The following is a 20,194-nucleotide window of genomic DNA, read 5'->3' as shown; positions in this document are numbered from 1 at the left end:
TACTCCTCGATATTCCCCTACGACTCCGGAAATAGCTTGACAGTCAGCTTCTGTAATCTGTCCCATTATATACCCACTCATCTACCGCCATCAGTAAGACCATGATACTTGTGGGAGGGGGGAGACGTTCAGTAATACATACAAGAACCCATAAGCTACTTATGATTAGGACTATCTTTTTTGCCGCTAAATTTCTACAATCTCAAAATCTTTAGGCCATTTTGACATTGTGAATACCGCGCCTACCCCTATACCTTTTTCATTCACTTCTTCCATGGCTCCCCCAGTTGTGGTAGCCTAGGAAGGTAGAGTTTACCTCTGGGACACAGCCATAGATAGATACATGCGTAGGAACTGATCTTCTTACTATTGTCATAAAGACTCCCACCTCCAAAGGTTGACTATCTCGCGACGTGGATTTCATCAACAGCCATTTCTCCAATTGAGGCAGCACGTCGCCCAGCTATCCAGTGGATGTTCTGGAGCCTGAGCCTAAATCGTTTGAGAGACGATATTCGTGGAAGAATGCAAATTATCTTAGAATTCACTTTTCCCAGCTGCTATAACAAGGTATATTGTCAAAAGCCAAAGAGAATCCCTCATAAGACCCACAGGGTTTGTCTATATTGCAAAGTAATACATGGCTCCAAATGCTTTGGGCACAAGGCGAAGAGGACATGAGATGAGAATACACGTGGAGAGAAGCAGATCGCTGTAGTAGTAGTAGAATGTCAAGATGCTCGAGGGGTATGTATGAGCTTCATCTTGAGCAGAAGAAGATTCGTAAAAGACTGTCCAGTCGGATATGTATGGAACGGCCAGGGCTGCAATCAAGACGACTGCGCAATGACAAGTGACGATGACCATAGCGTTTATTTCTTGTGCCTGTCAGCCTGGGCCTTCAGGTACTTCTGAATGAGTTCCTTTCTGTAAGAAGTTGTCAGTGATTGTTCAGAGCGGCACATTATCAATCAGGGGTGAGAAATTGCACATACTGTAATTGAGGTTGAGCCTTCTCGTAGTGGCTGAACTCCATGGTAAATTCACCCTTGCCCTGGGTGGCAGCACGCAGATGCGTACTGAAGCCGAACATTCCGTTCAAGCTGCAGTCCGCATACACAGTGAACTCATCCACACCGGTCTCGGTATCATTGATCGTAGCATTACGCTTGTTGAGGAGAGAGATAACGTCACCTTGGAACTCACCAGGAGCGGTGACAACAATCTTCATCATGGGCTCAAGGACAGAAGGGTTGCTTTCCATAAAGGCCTTCCGGAAAGCCTGCTGGGTGGCGTTCTTGAACGACATTTCGGACGAATCCGTCATGTGGGTAGCACCATCGTTGATCACCATCCTGGTACCAAGCACCTTGTGACCAATGAGCGGACCCTTTTCGCAAGCAAGATTGAAACCCTTCTCACAAGCGAAAAGGAACTTCTCGGAGATACTACCACCAACAATCTGTTCCTCAAATTTGTTGTCCTCAAGTTTGCCGGTGGGCTCCATCCAGCCGACGACGCGGGCATATTCACCAGGACCACCTGACTGTTTCTTGAGCAAGTGGTCGAACTCGACCCGGTTGCCGATGGTCTCGCGGTACGCGACCTGAGGCGGGCCAGTCACACAGTCGACGCGGTATTCGCGACGCATGCGCTCAATGTAGATGTCAAGATGCAATTCACCCATGCCAGAAATCAGAGTCTCCTCACTCTCTGCATTGTAGGACACCCGGAAGGTGGGATCCTCTCTCTGGAAACGAGCCATAGCCTTTGAGAAGTTGGCCGAGTCCTTGTTGTTCTTGGGCTTGATAGAAAGCGAGATGACAGGTTCGGGCACGAACATGGAAGTCATGGTGTAACCGAGCTGTCCATCGGTGAAAGTGTCGCCAGAGGCGCAATCCACACCGAACACGGCGCAAATTTCACCGGCTCCGATCTCCGATACCTCCTCCATCTCATTGGAGTGCATGCGAACAATGCGAGGAACCTTGACCTTCTTGTTGTTGCGAGCATTGAAGACGTTGGCGCCCTTGCGGAGGGTACCCTGGTACACGCGAATGTAGGTCAACTGCCCAAAGTTGCTCTCTTCCAGCTTGAAAGCAAGACCAACGAAAGGCTGGGAGTTGTAAGGGACAAGCTTGACCGAAGCCTCGTCGCGCTTCCGGTCAAGAGCGAGGTTTTCGACTTCCGATGGGTTGGGGAGGTAGTCGATGACACCATCAAGCATAGGCTGCACGGATTTGTTGGCCAGTGCAGAACCCATGAAGACGGGAGTGAACTTCAAGCCAATGGTTGCTCGGCGGATGGCGGCCTTGAGCTGCTGCTCCGTAGGCTCAGTCTCCTCCAGGAAGAGCTCAGCGATCTCGTCGTCGACATCGGCAAGCGTCTCGATGAGCATCCTCCTTCGTTCCTCCACGACTGACTTGACCTTCTCAGGAATCTCATCCTTAATCACGATATTCTCACCGCTCGGTCCTTCGTTGTAAAGAGACTTCATACGAATCAGGTCGACCACACCCTCGAACTCGTCTTCAGCACCAATTGGCACTTGAACGGCAGCAGCAGGGATCTTGAGCTTGGTGTTGATCTGTTCAACAGCCTTGAAAGGATTGGCACCCATACGGTCCATTTTGTTGACGAAGGAAATTCGAGGAACGTTGTAGCGGCGCATCTGGCGGTCGACCGTGATAGTCTGGGACTGGACACCTGACACAGCACACAGGATCATGACAGCACCATCAAGAACGCGCAGCGCTCTCTCCACTTCGATGGTGAAGTCGATGTGCCCTGGTGTATCGATCAGGTTGATGTGGTATTTCTCTTCTTTCCCATCGTCTCCCTTCTTTACCCAGTCACAGAACGTCGCTGCGGACTGGATAGTGATACCCTTTTCACGCTCGAGATCCATCGAGTCCATCTTGGCACCAACATTATCACGACCGCGAACTTCGTGGATGGCCTTGATACGACCAGTGTAGAAGAGGACTCGCTCGGTACAGGTGGTTTTTCCGCTGTCAATGTGTGCCTATAAGCACCAGTCAGATGCTGCGTCTCCACGCTAATGCTCCAATTTCCCGGAAGATAACTTACAGCGATACCAATGTTCCGGAGCCTGGACAGTCTGATCGCTTCAGCAGGGTCAAGGTTGTCAATGATTGCCTCCTGAGACAGACCGTCGGGATTGGAAGCGGCGGCCTCGAGACTGAACGGAAGAGCAAGATTAGCGATTGAACATACAGGACACAAGATAGAGTCTAGCAATTCCAAGGGAAATTCAATGATCACTAGAGATAGGAACTACTTACACAGCGGCAGCGGTAGCAGCGGAGGCATTCCGTCGTTGCAAATTGTGTCTGTTGAAAACCGACTGATAAGCCGGGCCGGCAATGGGTGAACGGAGAGCGGCCGTCGACGCGCATCGTTGATACAAGAAGTTCTGAGACTGAAGACGCACAGGCGATTTGGTCAAGCCAGATAGAGCACGGTGGGGTAACCGTGCAAGAGAAGGGCACCGCATGATTGTCAACCACCACCACGGGGAACTGGGGAGTGCTGATGCTGCTGATACTCTCAGCGTCGCGATCTTTTTTCTGCTCCGAAAAAAAGTTCGGGGAAGCCAGGAACAAGGCACGTGATCATTTCAGTTACAACCAATGAGATTGGGGTAGTTCAAACCCATTTCTATAGTGCATCTACTCTGTAAGGTTAATATGACTGACAGCCTGGGAACTACTATGGCAATAAATATTATGATTATCCCAGTTATGCATCAATCAAAATGGTCCAATCTCAGTTGCTGCGGAAATAGTTCGCCGCCAAAACTGGCCCCAGGTTCACTTCCTTCGCGAATGCATCCAGATCATACCTTATCCTCTGCCAGTTACCAACGGGCTTTCCGTTCTTCGGAGCATGCCTCTCGATATCGAAGCCTTCTGGCTGCTCGTACAGCAAGAAAACATATCGGTGCGGCGCGCTGCCTGGTGGAGGCGCAGGGCCAATATAGTTCGCAACAAAAGGGGCAGATGTTGTCAAGATGGTTTGGCCCGTGACAGTGGTATTCGTCGATGGCTTAAATCCCGGATGTATCCAGTGAAGGATGGGTCCTAGGAAGCCCAGCGATGGAAATGGGGCATCCAGGTCCAGACTAATGACAATATAGGCGCCAGATGACACGTTGAACGAAATCTGGGGCTCTTTCTGTGCATCTAGATGCGGATTTCATGCATCAGTAATTGGATTATTGTTTCCTTGAGCCTACTAACCACTTCTGGGAAGGTATTGCCCAGGCGTTGTGATGCGTTGCTCGCCGAATGCCAGGCCAAGAAGCTTGGAGCTATCCTTCTCGGCAACAGACAAGACGGCTTCGACGGATGAAATCGACGGCATTTTGATTGATTAGTCGATGAATACGAACTTGCCTATCTCGACAAAGATGCCAAGTTCATAGATGAAGCCAGGTAATAGGAGTCAAATAAGTGAGGGGGTGATCTGTACAACCTTCCCATGCGGTAGTTCGGTGTTAACGGGCTTAATGGAGGTAACAGACTTAGGCGTCCCATCAAGTCGATTTATCGTTGCCTTCATGTGATTCTCATATTGGACAATATCATTATCATTGATCTACTTGACCTGTGATAGGGGTGCGAATAAATACATGAAGCTCTCTCTGTCAAAGCCACTAAAGTCTCAACTAGATACATCCAGCTAGGTAGGTATGATGTATTGTATGCAACTGTACCATACAAGACAATACACCCCTTGAAAATCTATTTCACCGCCTTGTCTTCCGCCGCCATTGGTTTACCTTCAGCTGAATATGTCATGAATACCTATTTTTGAGTATAGCAGGGTACCGTTCATGAAGCAGATTGGGGCGTCTTATGGTCAATGTTGTCAACTTTCTATATCAAGACTTAGGCAGCTTATGAAAAGATGCGTTCATCTTTGAGACTGCTTGCCTCTGTCTCCCGCAGCCAGCCTTCGAAACTCAGAAAGCCAGCAGTTAGTTTGGACCATGTATGTAACATCTCCATATCAAGCATCTTTGAAATAAGCTATATTAATGCGCTTGGTAGTTCATACAAAGACAGCGGGTCCTCGGTCTATGGCGCGAGATAGTCAGGGCGCTGAACAGTTAGTCTCCCGTACTCGGAAGTCTAGATTTGAGTTGCCATGACATGTTGAGCCTTGCAAGCTGATTGATATCTCGACATAAAGAGATTCCCAAATCGTCGACTCGGGATGAGCTGCGCAGCTATGCTCGTTCAGGATTTGAGCGGCATCGCAACGTAACAGACTTGGTGAGTATCTGCACAACGGCCCAGAAGCGCATGGCTAATTCGTTGTTTGCTTGTAATAAAGCAACATATACGATATCTCGTCTCGGTATGAGGCATTGCTCCTGAGTTCTAAGCTTGCCGACTGACCATTTGGCAGACTGGGAAAGCCGAGTTCGAAACTATGAAACGGTATATCGACGAACAAATCGCGAGTTGAATCGATCTTGTCGGAGACGACCCATGGTCGCGTCTGCTACAAGGCATCTGGCCTGGCTCAAACTTGGCTGGTGAAGGAGAGCTTCTCGTACTCTTACAGGACCCTGAAATGTATATATGTACATGTTATTGCGAGGAACCACATCGTAAATGACGCATTTTCGTAATGTCAAGTTCACTTTTGCTGCATCCATAAATCTCGCACAGCAGCTAGTACCCCAATCGACTTCTCATCAGCAGGCTCAATAGCTGACCGAGCAGCGTCCTGCTCTGGAATCTTATTCGGCGCCGGCCTCTTGCCAGCTTCCTTAGCAGCAGCCTCAATGGCGGCATGACGCTCCCTCCAGTCCTTATCTTCCTTGTCTCGGATTTCAAGTTCACGCAACCAAGCATCCCGCTTCTCCTGTGCCTTCCGCTGCTCCACCATCTTCTCGAATTCCCTCCGTTGCTGGCGCTCCGTCTTGAAGTACATGCCTCCGGCAACAACAGCGACAAGTGTGAAGAATTGGGCGTAGATACGAGCACGGAACATCTTGTTCATTTCGACCGAGTCACCGGCCTTCATCGATCTGTATGCGCGGTAAAGGGCGTAACATGTGGCGGCGCATCCTGGACGCGAAAATCTGTATCAGCTCGGAGCTACTGGAGGATGCGTATCTCAACTTAACTCACCTAGCGGGATCAAGGGTTCCTCCTTGAGGCGTCTGCGGAATTTCTGGAGAGAGGTCTCCTCCTTGAATTGGCTGGTGGTTTATGATTGGTTAGCTATCCTGTTACTCCGCGTCTCAATAGTTAGCGGATGAAGTTGATCGGTACGTACGGGTTATCCTCCATGGAGGAAGGAAGGGGTTCGTTGAGCATTTTGTCTTTGGAGTATCACGAGGTGAGTCGTTCGATCCGCCAAAGAGTTATCAAGCTGCGCGGAATTGATTCGGGGGTGGTGACACGCCACTACTCTAATCAAAATGAAAATGGAGGAGAGCACTGCAAAGGACCAGGCTTTGCAAGGATAAAAAGTAATAGAGTGATTGATGATTCAAGCAGACTGTTTTCTTCAACAGTCTCTCTTTCCGAATTAAGGAAGGCAGATGTCGCCTCAACCTATCGAACTTCTGGAGACAACATGACATTGCGGAGAATTCGGAGATCTTGACGGTAAAGTTCAGTACCCGTATCGTACGTTACCATAGTCGTGTTTTTTACATTCTATTCACTGACAGCGATTTGAAGCTATTTACACCAGAGGTACATCTGTACACTGGTGAAAAGAGGAATCACGGCTTAAAATGCACGGGGAAGTCCTCCGTCTAGGTAGTTAGCTACTGGTATAAATGTTAGCTTCTGCTCTTGTGACTGGAGATTGTCTACTTTTACATAGGAACTAGGAATGATACACGGCCTCGCAGAAAACAAGCTGAACCTAAGCTTATATTTAACTCGAGACCGACGTCCATTGAAGAGTATGTCTCTTGAACGTCAGGAGTTTATAGTTAGCCAAGCTTTTCGACGATCAGAGCAATGAGTAGTTCGCATCATCTGAGTAGTATGCCACGTATGTAGTTGGTACTGTTTATCGCAGATTGAACCAGGTCAGACCATCCACAAGGGTGTCCAAATCTTATGCTCAGAATGAGTATCAAGACTATAGTTAACTGATCTCAGCTTGTGACACTGAAATTATTCAACAAGATGTTGCAGAAAATACCTTCACCTGCAGGGCAATTAGGGCTCAAGGTGAGGGCTGATGAGTCAACAATTCCGCTCCGATCACGGCATTCCAGAGCGGGAAGGATTAATGTTTGTCGAAGGCGTGATTGTGCCACTGCCGGCGAATTTTTGATCTCGCCGCCGACTCCTTGGATTGCGTTCTTCTGACTCTAAATCGCAATCAGTGTCTTTGATTTGAGATATAGGCCCATTATGCCCGATCAACCTGCCACGAACGGTACGACAACTCCGGTCACTGCAAAGCTGAGCAACCTCGCTCTGACTGAGTACACCGCCGCTCCCACTCCCCCCTCGGAGAAGGACCAAAACACCGCGCTGGGCTTATCCCGAGACTGGGGTATCCCAAATGCATTTCTGCTCCCCAATGGCTACCCAGATGTAAGCTCCTCACTCAATGGGTCTGGTTCCAGAATACAATTAACCACCATCCTGGCGACGCAGTACCTTCGCCTTATCTTGACGTCACGGGTCTACGATGTTATTCAGGAGACACCTCTCCATCACGCCATCAATCTTAGCAATCGTCTGGAATGTCGGGTGCTTCTCAAGCGGGAGGACATGCTCCCTGTATTCAGCTTCAAGCTCCGTGGAGCTTACAACAAGATGGCGCATTTGACCCCCGAGCAGCGGTGGAAGGGTGTTATTGCATGCTCCGCAGGTCAGAGCCTTCCAATGTGGTGACTCGCCTCGAGGAGAGCTGACAGGTATATAGGTAACCACGCACAAGGCGTTGCATTTTCCGCCCGCAAGCTCAAGATCCCCGCGACCATCGTCATGCCCTCGGGCACCCCTGCCATCAAGCATTTGAATGTTGCGCGTCTCGGCGGCAGTGTCATCCTTCACGGAAACGACTTCGACGCTGCCAAGGAGGAAGCTCATCGACTGGAGAAGCAGCACGGTCTCACCAGCATTCCTCCCTTCGATGATCCGTACGTGATTGCGGGACAGGGTACCATTGGAATGGAAATTCTGCGTCAAGCAAACTTGGAGAAACTCGAGGCTGTTTTCTGCGCTGTCGGCGGAGGTGGGCTGATTGCCGGTATCGGGGTTTATCTGAAGCGCATTGCGCCGCATGTGAAGGTTATCGGAGTCGAGGCCTACGATGCCAATGCCATGGCCCGGTCGTTGGGCGAAGGATCTCGAGTTTTCCTTAGGGAGGTTGGACTCTTTGCGGACGGTGCGGCTGTGAAGACTGTGGGAGAGGAAACATATCGTCTTGCCCGTGAGGTAATTGATGATGTCATTTTGGTTTCGACCGATGAGACCTGTGCCGCCATCAAGGATGCGTTTGAAGATACCAGATCTATCATCGAGCCCGCTGGTGCCCTGGCGCTCGCAGGTCTCAAGAAGTACATCTCCCAGAACCCTAGCCCCGACACCAACCGGGAGCTGGTCGCCATCACATCTGGCGCAAACATGGACTTCGACCGCTTGCGATTTGTGGCTGAGCGTGCTGCTTTGGGAGAGCGGAAGGAGGCGCTGCTAAGCGTCAACATTCCCGAGAAGCCTGGTGCTTTCGCAAATCTCGTCGAGGTGGTCCTTCCTCAAGCCGTAACCGCCTTCAGTTACCGTTATGCTCGTGCCGAGTCCGCCGATGTCCTGATGGGTATCTCCTTGTCTGCGCTGACAGGTCGCGAAGACTTGGCGAAGATTATGGATCAGCTCGAAAAGGCGGGCATGCCCGCGAAGGATTTGAGCGACGACGAGCTTGCCAAGCGACACGTGCGTTTCCTGGTTGGAGGACGCTGCGACGTCAAGGATGAACGTCTTTTCATGTTCGAATTTCCAGAGCGTCCAGGAGCTTTGGCCAAGTTCCTCACGACGCTCCGGCCCAACCAGAACATCTCCCTGTTCCACTACCGCAACTATGGTGGTGATGTCGGAAAGGTACTGGCAGGCATTCAGTGCCCGAATGACGAGAAGAAGGATCTGGAGGCCTTCCTCAACGACCTCGGCTATCCGTTCAGCGAGCAAACTGACTCTCCCACCTACCAGACATTCCTACGTTGTTAAAAATAATACGTGCATCACATTTTCTCCGTTATTTTGCGTTTCTGCTAGAGGGAATACTTGACTGGGTCAGGTTGTTAATTTTCTCTCGGGATGAAAAGAATACTGTATTTTCGTCGGCGTTCGGGTCGAAGCATCAGATAGATTAGAGGTTGAAGCCTGCTTTTAATGAACTGGCTTGTATATAGCAATGGATTTCAATTCTCATCTGCTTGAGATTACGAGGCGAGAGGATATCTTAGCAGCAGCGGATCGGCTGTAACCATCGGTCAACGATCAGAAGCGACAGATCATCGTCAGCTTGAAAATCCAGTCACTTTCAAGCTGGCTACTGAAGGCCACTCTTTGAGGCCCTGATGTTGATACAAGTCACCAACCGCCCCAGCGCTGCCTGCATTCTATGTCGTACCACTTCTCGGCCCAGTAATTCCAATTCGTCGGAGTCTCTCGAGGTTGATCTCCGCGTTTATAGATCGAGAAAGCAAGCTTTCTTTCTTTACCCCACATCGCCGGGTAGACCCATTCTCCGCGAGCGGTTGCCTTTGAAGCGTCAAAGTCGAGATATCCGGTGTGTTCGTCGCCCTGATCGACCTCGATTTCCGCGTCGACCACTCGGCCCCCCCACTGGAGGTACACACGATTCGGTTTGGGGGCCTCACCCAGCCGGCGTCTGATGGCTTGTCCTCCTGATGGTTCGCTTGCTTTGCGTTTTTTCGAGGTTGACCCATAGCCATCGGACTCATCTTCCTCGTCCTCTTCGTAATAGGTCAACTCAGGAGGCTGTTCTTCAAGGAGACGGTGCAGTGAATCATGGGACAACGCTAGCAGCATGGTTCCTTCAATGAGACCCAGATTGAACGCGGCCACTACTCCGTTTGCGCTGGCTGGTTTCTGGATCTCGAGCGTCAGCTCGTCATGATAATTACCCAGGTGTTCATCTATTGCTTCACAAAGAATGGTATACGATCCCACGAGATCGTCCAGCGTCAGCGGACCGGCGGGAGGGCGGTAGCTTTTCATATAATCCCGATGAGGCTGTAACGCTTTTTGCCAGCATTCTTGCCTTTGTGCGAGCTTTTTGGCTTCTTCTTCAGCCTTTTCTCGTTCCCTTTCATCTTCATATCTTTCCTTAATAGCCATGACTTTGGCGATGTCCCAGCCAACGATCGTGTACTTGCTCCACGCACCTTCAACCTGTATAAGGTGTAGCCCTGGTATTGACTTTACAACACTTATGAGGCGTGGCAGATGCTCAAAGAATGGGTAGAGCTCGATTGGGTCGGCGGTCTTCTTCGGATCAGGCTTGCCATTCAAGCCGTCAAGGAAATACTTTGCCATGAAACGGTCAAGGTCGAAATTAGCCTCAGATGTGGGGGTGTGAAACCGAGCTCCAGGTGCAGAACAAGTCGCAAAGGCAGCATCGAGTCCACGGTCGAAGCTATCTTCCCATCCAACTAAAGTCAGTCGCCTAGTGATATGTGCGAGAAGACCGGGTACTCCTCGCACAGCCTTTGAGAAATCTGATCCATCAACATCTTCAAGGATCAACGCCTCTCGTTGCTTCTCTTTATCTGGGGCCCCGGTCGGTCCGAGGAAATACTTGGCAAGGAACAAGCGAGGATCAAAGCGAGCCTCGAGAGGAGACTCCAGCGTTGCAAATTTAGCCGCGTATTCACGGTTGATACGTTCCTCACGAGCTCTTTCCAAGTTGTGGTATTGTTCAGCCAAGGACCTTTCAATGGCCATCACTGCTGGCGTCGGATTTACGCACTTGGGCGATCAGTCCACTCCCACGTCGTGGTAGTCTGATCCGCTTTTCTCACCTGTCTGTTCTTCACTGCAGCCTCTAGAGCACTCTTTAATTGAACTGCACTAGCCTTTGCCTGAAAAGGGATTCCGTAAAGATGTAACTGCGCTGTAACCCACGCCTTGGTTGCAGACCTGACGCGAGCACTAGACGCATTTTTGCGAAAGAGCAGCCTCAATTCCTGAAAAGAGGCTCGGGTAAAACATCCCACTTTGATGCCGTCTTTGTCGTAGGTGAAGACGCCTGATTTAGGGGCTCCGGTGATGGCGGAGGATCATAGTATTGGTAATACATCTTTGGAGATGCGGTTGAAGCAGTTCTTGGAGTTGTGACAAGTAGGTTTCTGTTGTTTACTATCTCGGGTTACCTCCGCGACTGAGGAACGGGAACCCTAGAAGCCTGCCCTAATGGCTGGAATAGGAACAACATAGGATGGATCAATTGGCAAGGACATCAATAACTGGACCGTTTTCTGCAAATCATGCAGGCGAGGTGGGAGAATGGGGTAATTCTGCCTCTCTTAATTAATGTGGCTTATTAGCCATAAGACCACATGCCTGGCTGGTGATATATATCTAGTTGGACCGTATCAGTGTATTCCTGTCCATTGGGCCATGCCTGTTGATCACTTTCAGCAAAGCTGATACCGCTGGCAATTAGCTTCGATATAAGCTAATGTTTCATGTCAGCAGTTGGAAAATCATTATAAAACCAACATTGAAAGTAGATGATCGTCATTTGTCCAGTCTGCCTTGGTGCACTGCCCCGCCGGCGTCAATGTAGCAGAAGTACTATAAGAGGGTGCCAAATGCCCTGACTTGAGTTTCAGACATCGTCTATTCTCGGCCGCAAGATCTCCCTTTGGATGAAGGAGAATACGGGGATCAGCATGGGCAAGTCCTTCTTTGACAAAGATCCCTCCTGGACCCGGTACGAAGTCTGGGGCGCCACCAAGCAGGACCCGAACCTCCCCACCGTGGCCGAAGTCTATGTCTCGGTGAAGCACCGGGCTATTCTCGCCAACCGGCTGTTCCGCGACAACAATGACCTCTACAAAAACGGTTTAGAGCTCAAGGACAGACTGCCCATGGCGGAGTGGCTCTTCCAGTCGTGGAAGAAAGCCGTTGCGGAGGGCAAGGCCGACTACGGCGTTGATGTTAAACTGAGCGATCTCAAGTTTATCGTCGGCACAGACGTGGGAAATGACGAGGCTAAGGCAATCGTTAGGAAGGCGCAGCAGGAAGTCGGCGGCAACAACGTCAGATTCACTGTCAGAGCTTCGGATGGGCAGCCATTCGAGGCCCTCGCTGCCTCGAGTAGCGGCAAGTCCAAGTACTACATGCTGGCCGATCATAACGGTCCATCCGAGCTGAACAAGCTGGTGCCTCAGAGGGCAGAAATCTCACTGGAGGACGAGGGCGGTACGCCTGCTATTGCTTGGATTCTTGGGCGCGATTGAGCCTTGGATTATGCATGGAGAAGGAAGTGATAGCGTACTGCTGTTTGTCTTCCACGTCTGGTCTCTTTGTTTCTTATACTCTGATGGGTAGAAGTACCGAGACTGTAGGTATTCTGTGGTAAGAGAGGAGAGGGAAGAGAGGAAAGAGGGCATGTATGTGTTTGATTTTTGAGGGGTTGCTATGTTTACTAGCTTTTTTGAGAAGATTAATTTCAAGTGCATTATTGCAATGGATCCCAACTGTGCGGGAATAACTTGGAAAGTCTGGAAAGCTAAAGTGAAATAATCCCGGAGAGGGTTGGGTTAGAATCTGGGAGATACACCATACTACATTTGTAAGGCTTCATCGAGCAGCAAGAAGCGTGAAGGTAGTATTGTACGTTAAAGAAACAAGCTGTGGTCACTGCTATTGCTGGACATATCAAGCCGGAAGCAGCTCCTACAGCAGCGGACAGAATATGCTACAGAATCGGGTATACTACCCCAAACGAAGCTTTCCCACATCGCATATTATACTATCCAGTTATGAGCCAGACCACTTCCATACAGCAGCAGCATTCAAACGACCTTAGCAGAAAAATAGTGATGGCACGGAGGAGGAGGCGGCGGATCGCAAGGAAAGTCCCCATTCTTGAAGCGATCCCCAATAATGCTTTGCAAGGGATCAACCTCATGTGCTCCGAGCTTTGTCAAGGCCTCCACAAGAGTGTCTTGGCGCCAGCACATGGCCATCACAATGGGAGGCGGATATCCCCTTTGGCTGTAAATGGCGTCGTCGTTCAGTGGCGCGCCGTGGTCAAATAATGCCTTGAGATATTCGAAATTGCCATGCACGCACGCCAGAAACACGAGGTCTGCCAGTACGGGGCCGTCGTCCTCGTCGGGAACAAGCAGGAGACTCACACGGAGATGCCCGTCATCAAGGATCGTTCTCGCGAGCTTCGCCGCGTTTGGGTGGCAACTCAGGATAAACATCACATTAGTCCAGTCACAGATACTTAGCCGAAGGCCAGCGTCGATGAGGACCTCCATCGCGTCGTAGTGACCGCCCCAAGCTACTGCGCGCATTGCCTGGGGACCAGGAGGAACATCGATTGATCTGTCGGCGTGCTCACCGATGCTCGCCCCCCTGGCCAGTAGGAGACGCATTACTCCCACATGGCCTTTCCAGCCGGCGTACGCCAGAGGCAGTGGTTCTAGAGTCTGCCTATTGTAGTCGAGCGTCTCATTGACGTCGGCTCCGTTGTCAAGGAGGAGACGGACGAAGTCAACGCGGCCCGACCTGCAAGCCTCCCGAAGGCCTTCCGTCAAAAGATAGCGCGATTCAGATAGCGGTGCGGTGTAATGGTCCAGTAGCGTCGCCACAGCTTCTGTCCGATCCATGCTCATCGCCTTGACAATTGCGCGCTGATACGCCACGCCAGAGGTCCTGAGACCGAACTCGGGCCGCAGGAGGAGTTGGAGTATCTTCGCGCTCCAATCTTCAACGGCCACTACCACCGGGGAGTCCCAGCTTTTCTCATCTGAGTCCACTGGGTGCATCCTGGCGCCACGCCGCAGAAGCATCTCCACGATCTTCGGATCGAGGGACTTGACCGCTGCCTCGATAAGTCGATCCTCGAACAGCCCCGACTTGGCATCCTCGCGGATGCGGCGCGTATCCTGCGATAGTTGATCCACAAGTTCAAAGTCCCTGTTATACGTTGCTGCAAACAACAGTTCATAAGACGGGTCAAAAGCAATGGAGTCACTCTCGGCCGCTAAAACGACGCGGCAAACCTTGTGCTTTGTGTGTGATATAAGTCGCTTCATGAATTGATAACGCAACTTGTTTCTCTCGCTACCCTTGGTTGAGTCCCGCACAAGACGATCCACCCAGTGGTTCATCAGGGATATGATATCAGTGCCTGAGGAGTCATCGTCGTCCCGTCCCTGATGAAGGAAGTAGGCCACCATGAATCTTTCCTGTACGCTCCAACTTCGCTCCCAGAATAGCCTATCCCCCCCCAGGATTCTGATCCTGGCGTATGCAAGCATGATTTTATGGTCCAACAGTCCTAGAGGTTCAGCATTCCAGCCACGTAATGACTACTAGGGGGCGATGCAGACTCACGATTTACCAGACGAAGCTGGATCGATCGGTGTCTCTGTTGGATAACAACAAAATCGAGAATTCCTTGGAAGATTTCCAAGGGGAGGTCAAGCAACGACATATTGACGTTGGATATCCAACACAGGGAGCAAATATGTCATGAGAATCATGAAGACTAGCGATATATACTCTGGCGGTAGAGCGAGGGGCATTGCTCTCCGTCATTGAGATGCAGGTCCACAGCCACCAACTTGATAAGCTCCGCCTCGTCGTATTCTCGGCTGTATGAATGGTGAAGGCTCCCGCAACGTTTCACTTGCCTTTCTCTCCTCAATGTTCCCTTTCACCAACAAAACAGAGCATCGTCAGTGAGCCGCGCTTCAATTCTGGTCAAGCACTGACCCGGGCTTGTGTCGTTCCAGGTATGGGTTGAAGCAGAACCTGATGTCCTGACTTCATGTAGTACATTTCATCACGATCGAGGGTGCCTCGTAATGATACCTGATACAAATGCTGCCATAGTAGTAACCCAGAGACGAAGTAAATCGTTCCATCGAACCTTGACTGCATGCAGTACCTGCTACCTACCTATGGATTGGTGGATGGTGATGGGCCCGGATCTCGGTGATACAGAAACTCCGACGAACATTTGCTCCGCGGATTTGATGATCACCTTGGGAGCATGAAGCTGACCATCTGACCGTTTCACCTCTGAGCGGCCGATCAAGAACGATTTGTCGCGGTAAAGGCTACCATTCCTTTCCGCTATTCTGTACCATGCTGTCCATCCGCTCCATCTTGGGTTCTTCGACTCGGGCCCTCCGCCAGCTTCTCCCGAGTCAACCATTCTCTCACCAGTTCCTCTCGCGGTCACTATCGCAACTATCAAGAGTATCGGTCGGCAACAGCCTTCGGAGCTTGCGTTCTGCGAAGCAGCAAGACGCCAATGTGGGTGTTGTGGGGTCCACTGTGCGACAACTCGAGCAGGTTCGGGGCATGAAGACGAGGTCGTCCGTTAAGCGGTTATGTGATGGTTGCAAGGTACGAGTTATACTGCCTGCATGGTCTACAACATACTAACGGCTGGTTGTCAATAGCCTGTTCGGAGGAAGAACCGAGTTTACATCATCTGGTCAGTATCGGCGGCTCCCTTTGCATTCGATAGGTCTAAGTCTGACCACGTACAAATACAGTTCGAAGAATCCTAAGCACAAGCAACGTCAAGGAAAATAATTGCGTGCAGCATAGAGCAGAGGAAACGGGGAAACGATCCCCATCTACTGTTTGAACCATGAAGGAAGCCTTATCAACTGTATCACGGTACGGTGCTTGGTCGGATTCGGCACAGACATGCTTCATTGGACATATGGTTTCGTTGTGATACTCGGGATATGCATGCTCAACTTTATTATCGGTTATTGGTTCCGGCGCTCGTGTTATTGTGTACATTAGACAACTTTCTCACTATGTCACTTCTTTTCAGAAGACCATTCTCCTCTACATCTGTTTCGTCTTAAATCCCTGCACTCGTTCAACCAACCCTCTCTCAGACCTGCCACCTTATCAAGAATTCTGCACTTCGAGCTTAAGTGACGTCCAATGCTCTCGGAAGAAGAGCGTCTGAGTTCAGATATCGTGTCGCTTCACTTGGTACGAGATTCCACTGCTCCCACCAAATTGCACTGTCACTCTATCGCAGGCCACGGTCATTGGTTGATGAACGAGCAATAGCATGCGCACAAGTAGAGAAGTATGAATCAGTGGCTTCCTTGACTTAGTGCGAGCAGACACTCCTTTTGATGTTGCAAGATTTGGCCCAGGACTTTGTCGCTCCTGTGGCTCAGGAATGCGGGATGAACCCCCTGCTTTGGTATGTTTGCTCTAGGACTCGAGAACTTCTCACCCGTGTCCAAGTCCACTTACACTGTGTGAACTATCTAACAGCCGCTGGGTAAGAAGCGAGTTTGGACAACCTCCAATATCATGGTTCGCCGTTACGCGCAACTCCTGGTCTTAATTCCAGCGACCACCGCAACACTGCTATTCTCGCAGCAAACGCTTGATGGAAACAACATCCTCAAACACAATGGCGCAATGGGACCATACGTGGACCGCAGCAACTACGGGATCAATCGCGCCCCTCCGGCAGGCTGTTCAGTTGACCAGGTGATCATGATCAAACGCCACGGGGAGCGATACCCTCTCGCAAGCGAAGGACCAAAGATAGAAAAGGCGTTGCAAAAGGTCAAGAAAGCCGTGTTCGACGAGCCTCACGCCGATGGTGATCTGGACTTTGTCAAGAATTGGACCTACTTCGTCCCTTCAAGTTGCTACTATGACAAGGAAACCACCACTGGACCGTACAACGGTATTCAGGACGCCTATAAGCACGGCATGGACGCGCGCAACCGATACGGCCATCTCTGGGACGAAGAGACGATTGTGCCTCTGTTCGCTAGTGACGCCGGCCGCATCGTGGACACGGCTCGAATGTTCGGGGAAGGGTTCTTCGGTGATGACGAGTATAAGACGAAGGCGGCTATCAATATCATCCCCGAATCGGCTCGTCAGGGCGCGAACGCCCTATCTCGTACATGTCATGCTCGCGACCACCATGCGCAGCGCATATGTGATGCATGGCCGCAGTCATTGCCTCAGCTTGAGCTTGCGACGCAGCGGCTCAACGGCCAGTATCTCGGTCTGGACTTGACGTCGACGGATATATTCTGGTTGATGAGTAGGTCGCGCCTTTGGCAGCTGCTGGCTTGTTTGCAGTTTACTAATCTCACAAGCAATGTCATCCTATGAACCCAGCGTCCGTGGACATTCGGATTGGACGGGGGTGTTCACCATGGATGAATGGGTCAGCTTTGGGTATATCTGGGATCTACACTTTTACTATTGCGCCGGGTAAGCCGATCTCATACTTGCATCTGTGCACGATCAGCGTTGACTGTTCCATTACTCCTAGACCCGGAAACAAGATGATGCGTCCAGTCGGCTCCCTGTACGTCAATGCTAGTCTCGCTCTTCTCGAGCAGGGACCTTCATCCGGCACCCTCTTCTTCAACTTGTACGTCAACCTCCCCATCTGCCCCCGCAATTGTAGCTGATATCCATACTTACAGTGCGCACGATACCGATATCACCCCCATCATCGGCGCACTGGGTATCCTGAACCCCCCTGAAGACCTCCCAACTGACCGTGTCTCTTTCGGCCATTCATGGTTGAGTAGCGAGCTGGTGCCAATGGGCGGCCATCTCACCATGGAGCGACTGAGTTGCAACGCCACTGCCATTGTCCCTGCAGGAACGTATGTCCGAGTAGTCTTGAACGAAGCCGTGGTGCCGTTCCGTGCCTGCCAGTCTGGTCCTGGCTATTCCTGCCCCTTGCAGGAGTATGCCTCGATTGTCAGACAAGATTTACCGGATTATGTCTTGGAGTGCGAGATCCCAGAGTCGGATCCTCAGCATTTAGACTTCTGGTGGGATTATAGTACGGCGACTACGGATAATTACCGTGATGAGACGAAGTGTGATTAGGACGTTTGGTCAATGGTCTATTGATCACCGTGACTTGAAATTATAGATTCGAATTCAAATTTGGTCCAAGTAGTCCGTATGATATAGCCGCTCTACGACTGCAATGGCTCACCCATACCGCCAAACGTCACGCTCTTGATTGTAAGGAACTCGTCGATTCCGTACTTGCTGCCCTCACGGCCGAAACCGCTCTGTTTAACACCACCGAACCTAGGGAAAGTTAGCACAATGCGGTAGCATTCGCTCTAGTAGGGACACTTACGGAGAGGCGACATCGCTAATAAGTCCTGTGTTGACCCCCACCATACCGACCTCCAGCGCCTCTGCAACCCGGAAAATACGCTTGACGTTTCCACTGAAGAAGTAACCGGCAAGGCCAACCTCGGCACGATTGGCCAGCTCGACGACCTCTTTCTCGGTCTCAAAGGGGAAAATTCCAGCTACAGGGCCGAACGTCTCCTCGGAGGCCATTAACATGTCTTTGCTCATATCAGCGAGGACAGTCAGCTCGTAGAAGTTGGGGCCCAGCTCGGGGACTCTTTGGCCTCCCGCGACAAGCTTGGCTCCCTTGGCTTGAGCGTCCTTGACGTGCTGGTCGACCTTTTCGGTGGCACGCTCGTGGATAAGCGGTCCGTGAGTGACACCGTCCTCGAAGCCGGCGCCGAGCTTGAAGTCCTTGACCTTTGCGGCGAAGCGCTTGACAAATTCATCGTACACGCCTCTCTGGACGAAGATCCGGTTAGCGCAGACGCAGGTCTGCCCTGAGCTACGGAACTTGGAGGCAATGGCCCCGGCGACTGCGGCATCGAGGTCGTCGACATCATCGAATACAATAAATGGTGCGTTTCCGCCCAGCTCCCAAGACACCTTCTTGATAGTAGACGAAGCCTGCTTCATGAGCAGTCTACCAACGTTGGTCGAACCAGTGAACGAAACCTTGCGAACTTCAGGATGGGTGGTGATCACCTCTCCCACCTCCGGTGTGTTTTTGAGCGAAGTCACAATGTTGACCACTCCCTTGGGAATACCAGCACGATGAGCCAGCTCCGCAAGGGCGTTCGCTGTGAAAGGTGTCTCGCCAGGAGTCTTGCATACAACCGTGCAACCCGCGGCCAGAGCCGGTCCGATCTTTCTTGTGATCATAGCAGCGGGGAAATTCCACGGAGTGATCAAGCCGCAGACACCAACGGGTTGCTTCAACGTCATGACTCGGTTGCCAGGAACTGAGGCGGGGATTGTGTCGCCGTAAATCCGGGGTGCTTCCTCGCTGAACCATTCGAAGAAGCTGGCTGCGTAGTTCACCTCGCCCTTGGCGTCAGCTAGGGGCTTCCCGTTCTCCCATGTGATCAATGCTGCTAGATCTTCTGCGTTGTCCATCATCAATTGGTACCATCGTCGCAACATGCGGGCACGCTCGCGCGCTAGGGTTGTGCGGAACTTGGGGAAGGCAGCAGAGGCGGCCTCGATGGCCTTTTCTGTGTCGAGGGCGTCGAATTCGGGGCATGTGCCGATAAGTTTTCCAGAAGCGGGATCTAAGGGGAATATGGGATAAGTTTCATTTTCTAACACCAGGAGAGCACCAGCCTTACCATGAACCTCGAATGTTTTTCCCGACTCTGCGTCTACCCATTGTCCGTTGACATAGGCCTTCTCAATGAAGAGAGACTGGTCTTTCAGCTAAAGTAGCAGTTGTGAGTTCATTTCCATAAAATGACAGCCTTCAAGAGTGGCCTTACCGGTGGTACAACATGGCTTTTTGAGTATAATCTTTTGGCATGAAGCGTAGGTACGGCAAAGGGATACCGAGCTCGCGATCTCAACAATTGCCGCGAAACTGGACGGATAATCCTCTCCATGGTATCGTATGATGAGCCCTCAAAGGGACTAAGTTGTCTTCAGTCGCACAGGATCTCGAAACAACAAAAAAGATAATCGATAGGTATGATTCTCCTCCCTATCTCAGTATGCGGGGAAAGTCGTTACGCCTTTCGCCGACGGAGTCCTGGGATGTTGCGGAAACAAGAAGACCTAGAAGGCTTTATGTACGGGAGGAGGGAAGT

The 20,194-nt window shown here is 51.0% G+C and overlaps 9 protein-coding genes across 9 annotated transcripts; 3 read left to right on the top strand and 6 right to left on the bottom strand.

Annotated features, from left to right (window-relative positions):
- Positions 1-872: 872 nt before the first annotated feature.
- NFIA_108090 (elongation factor G) lies at positions 873-3,517 on the bottom strand (the record flags this gene model as incomplete). Its single annotated transcript, XM_001267212.1, has 4 exons — positions 873-927; positions 996-3,025; positions 3,091-3,202; positions 3,306-3,517. 4 exons carry the CDS (start codon positions 3,515-3,517, stop codon positions 873-875), a joined length of 2,409 nt encoding a protein of 802 aa, XP_001267213.1.
- Positions 3,518-3,789: 272 nt separating this feature from the next.
- Positions 3,790-4,386, bottom strand: NFIA_108080 (YbhB/YbcL family Raf kinase inhibitor-like protein; the record flags this gene model as incomplete). Its single annotated transcript, XM_001267211.1, has 2 exons — positions 3,790-4,205; positions 4,263-4,386. The coding sequence occupies 2 exons, from the start codon at positions 4,384-4,386 to the stop codon at positions 3,790-3,792; spliced, it is 540 nt and encodes a 179-aa protein (XP_001267212.1).
- A 1,284-nt stretch (positions 4,387-5,670) lies between these two features.
- rcf1 (respiratory supercomplex assembly factor RCF1) lies at positions 5,671-6,356 on the bottom strand (the record flags this gene model as incomplete). The annotated part of the gene is made up of 3 exons (XM_001267210.1): positions 5,671-6,104; positions 6,168-6,238; positions 6,316-6,356. 3 exons carry the CDS (start codon positions 6,354-6,356, stop codon positions 5,671-5,673), a joined length of 546 nt encoding a protein of 181 aa, XP_001267211.1.
- Positions 6,357-7,415: 1,059 nt separating this feature from the next.
- On the top strand, positions 7,416-9,236 carry NFIA_108060 (threonine dehydratase, biosynthetic; the record flags this gene model as incomplete). The annotated part of the gene is made up of 2 exons (XM_001267209.1): positions 7,416-7,881; positions 7,936-9,236. 2 exons carry the CDS (start codon positions 7,416-7,418, stop codon positions 9,234-9,236), a joined length of 1,767 nt encoding a protein of 588 aa, XP_001267210.1.
- A 366-nt stretch (positions 9,237-9,602) lies between these two features.
- NFIA_108050 (uncharacterized protein) lies at positions 9,603-10,979 on the bottom strand (the record flags this gene model as incomplete). Its single annotated transcript, XM_001267208.1, has 1 exon — positions 9,603-10,979. The coding sequence occupies one exon, from the start codon at positions 10,977-10,979 to the stop codon at positions 9,603-9,605; it is 1,377 nt and encodes a 458-aa protein (XP_001267209.1).
- Positions 10,980-11,521: 542 nt separating this feature from the next.
- On the top strand, positions 11,522-12,499 carry NFIA_108040 (uncharacterized protein; the record flags this gene model as incomplete). Its single annotated transcript, XM_001267207.1, has 2 exons — positions 11,522-11,545; positions 11,870-12,499. 2 exons carry the CDS (start codon positions 11,522-11,524, stop codon positions 12,497-12,499), a joined length of 654 nt encoding a protein of 217 aa, XP_001267208.1.
- Positions 12,500-13,057: 558 nt separating this feature from the next.
- On the bottom strand, positions 13,058-14,536 carry NFIA_108030 (ankyrin repeat domain-containing protein; the record flags this gene model as incomplete). Its single annotated transcript, XM_001267206.1, has 1 exon — positions 13,058-14,536. The coding sequence occupies one exon, from the start codon at positions 14,534-14,536 to the stop codon at positions 13,058-13,060; it is 1,479 nt and encodes a 492-aa protein (XP_001267207.1).
- A 2,038-nt stretch (positions 14,537-16,574) lies between these two features.
- NFIA_108020 (histidine phosphatase family protein) lies at positions 16,575-18,134 on the top strand (the record flags this gene model as incomplete). The annotated part of the gene is made up of 4 exons (XM_001267205.1): positions 16,575-17,328; positions 17,384-17,501; positions 17,563-17,664; positions 17,720-18,134. 4 exons carry the CDS (start codon positions 16,575-16,577, stop codon positions 18,132-18,134), a joined length of 1,389 nt encoding a protein of 462 aa, XP_001267206.1.
- Positions 18,135-18,226: 92 nt separating this feature from the next.
- Positions 18,227-19,990, bottom strand: NFIA_108010 (NAD-dependent succinate-semialdehyde dehydrogenase; the record flags this gene model as incomplete). The annotated part of the gene is made up of 4 exons (XM_001267204.1): positions 18,227-18,344; positions 18,397-19,666; positions 19,724-19,811; positions 19,871-19,990. The coding sequence occupies 4 exons, from the start codon at positions 19,988-19,990 to the stop codon at positions 18,227-18,229; spliced, it is 1,596 nt and encodes a 531-aa protein (XP_001267205.1).
- Positions 19,991-20,194: the final 204 nt, after the last annotated feature.

The sequence above is a fragment of the Aspergillus fischeri genome, genomic scaffold (genome assembly GCF_000149645.3).
Source record: "Aspergillus fischeri NRRL 181 1099437636245 genomic scaffold, whole genome shotgun sequence".
Taxonomy (NCBI): domain Eukaryota; kingdom Fungi; phylum Ascomycota; class Eurotiomycetes; order Eurotiales; family Aspergillaceae; genus Aspergillus; species Aspergillus fischeri.
Note: the sequence above shows the minus strand (reverse complement) of the source record. Positions and strands in the feature narration are given on the sequence as shown.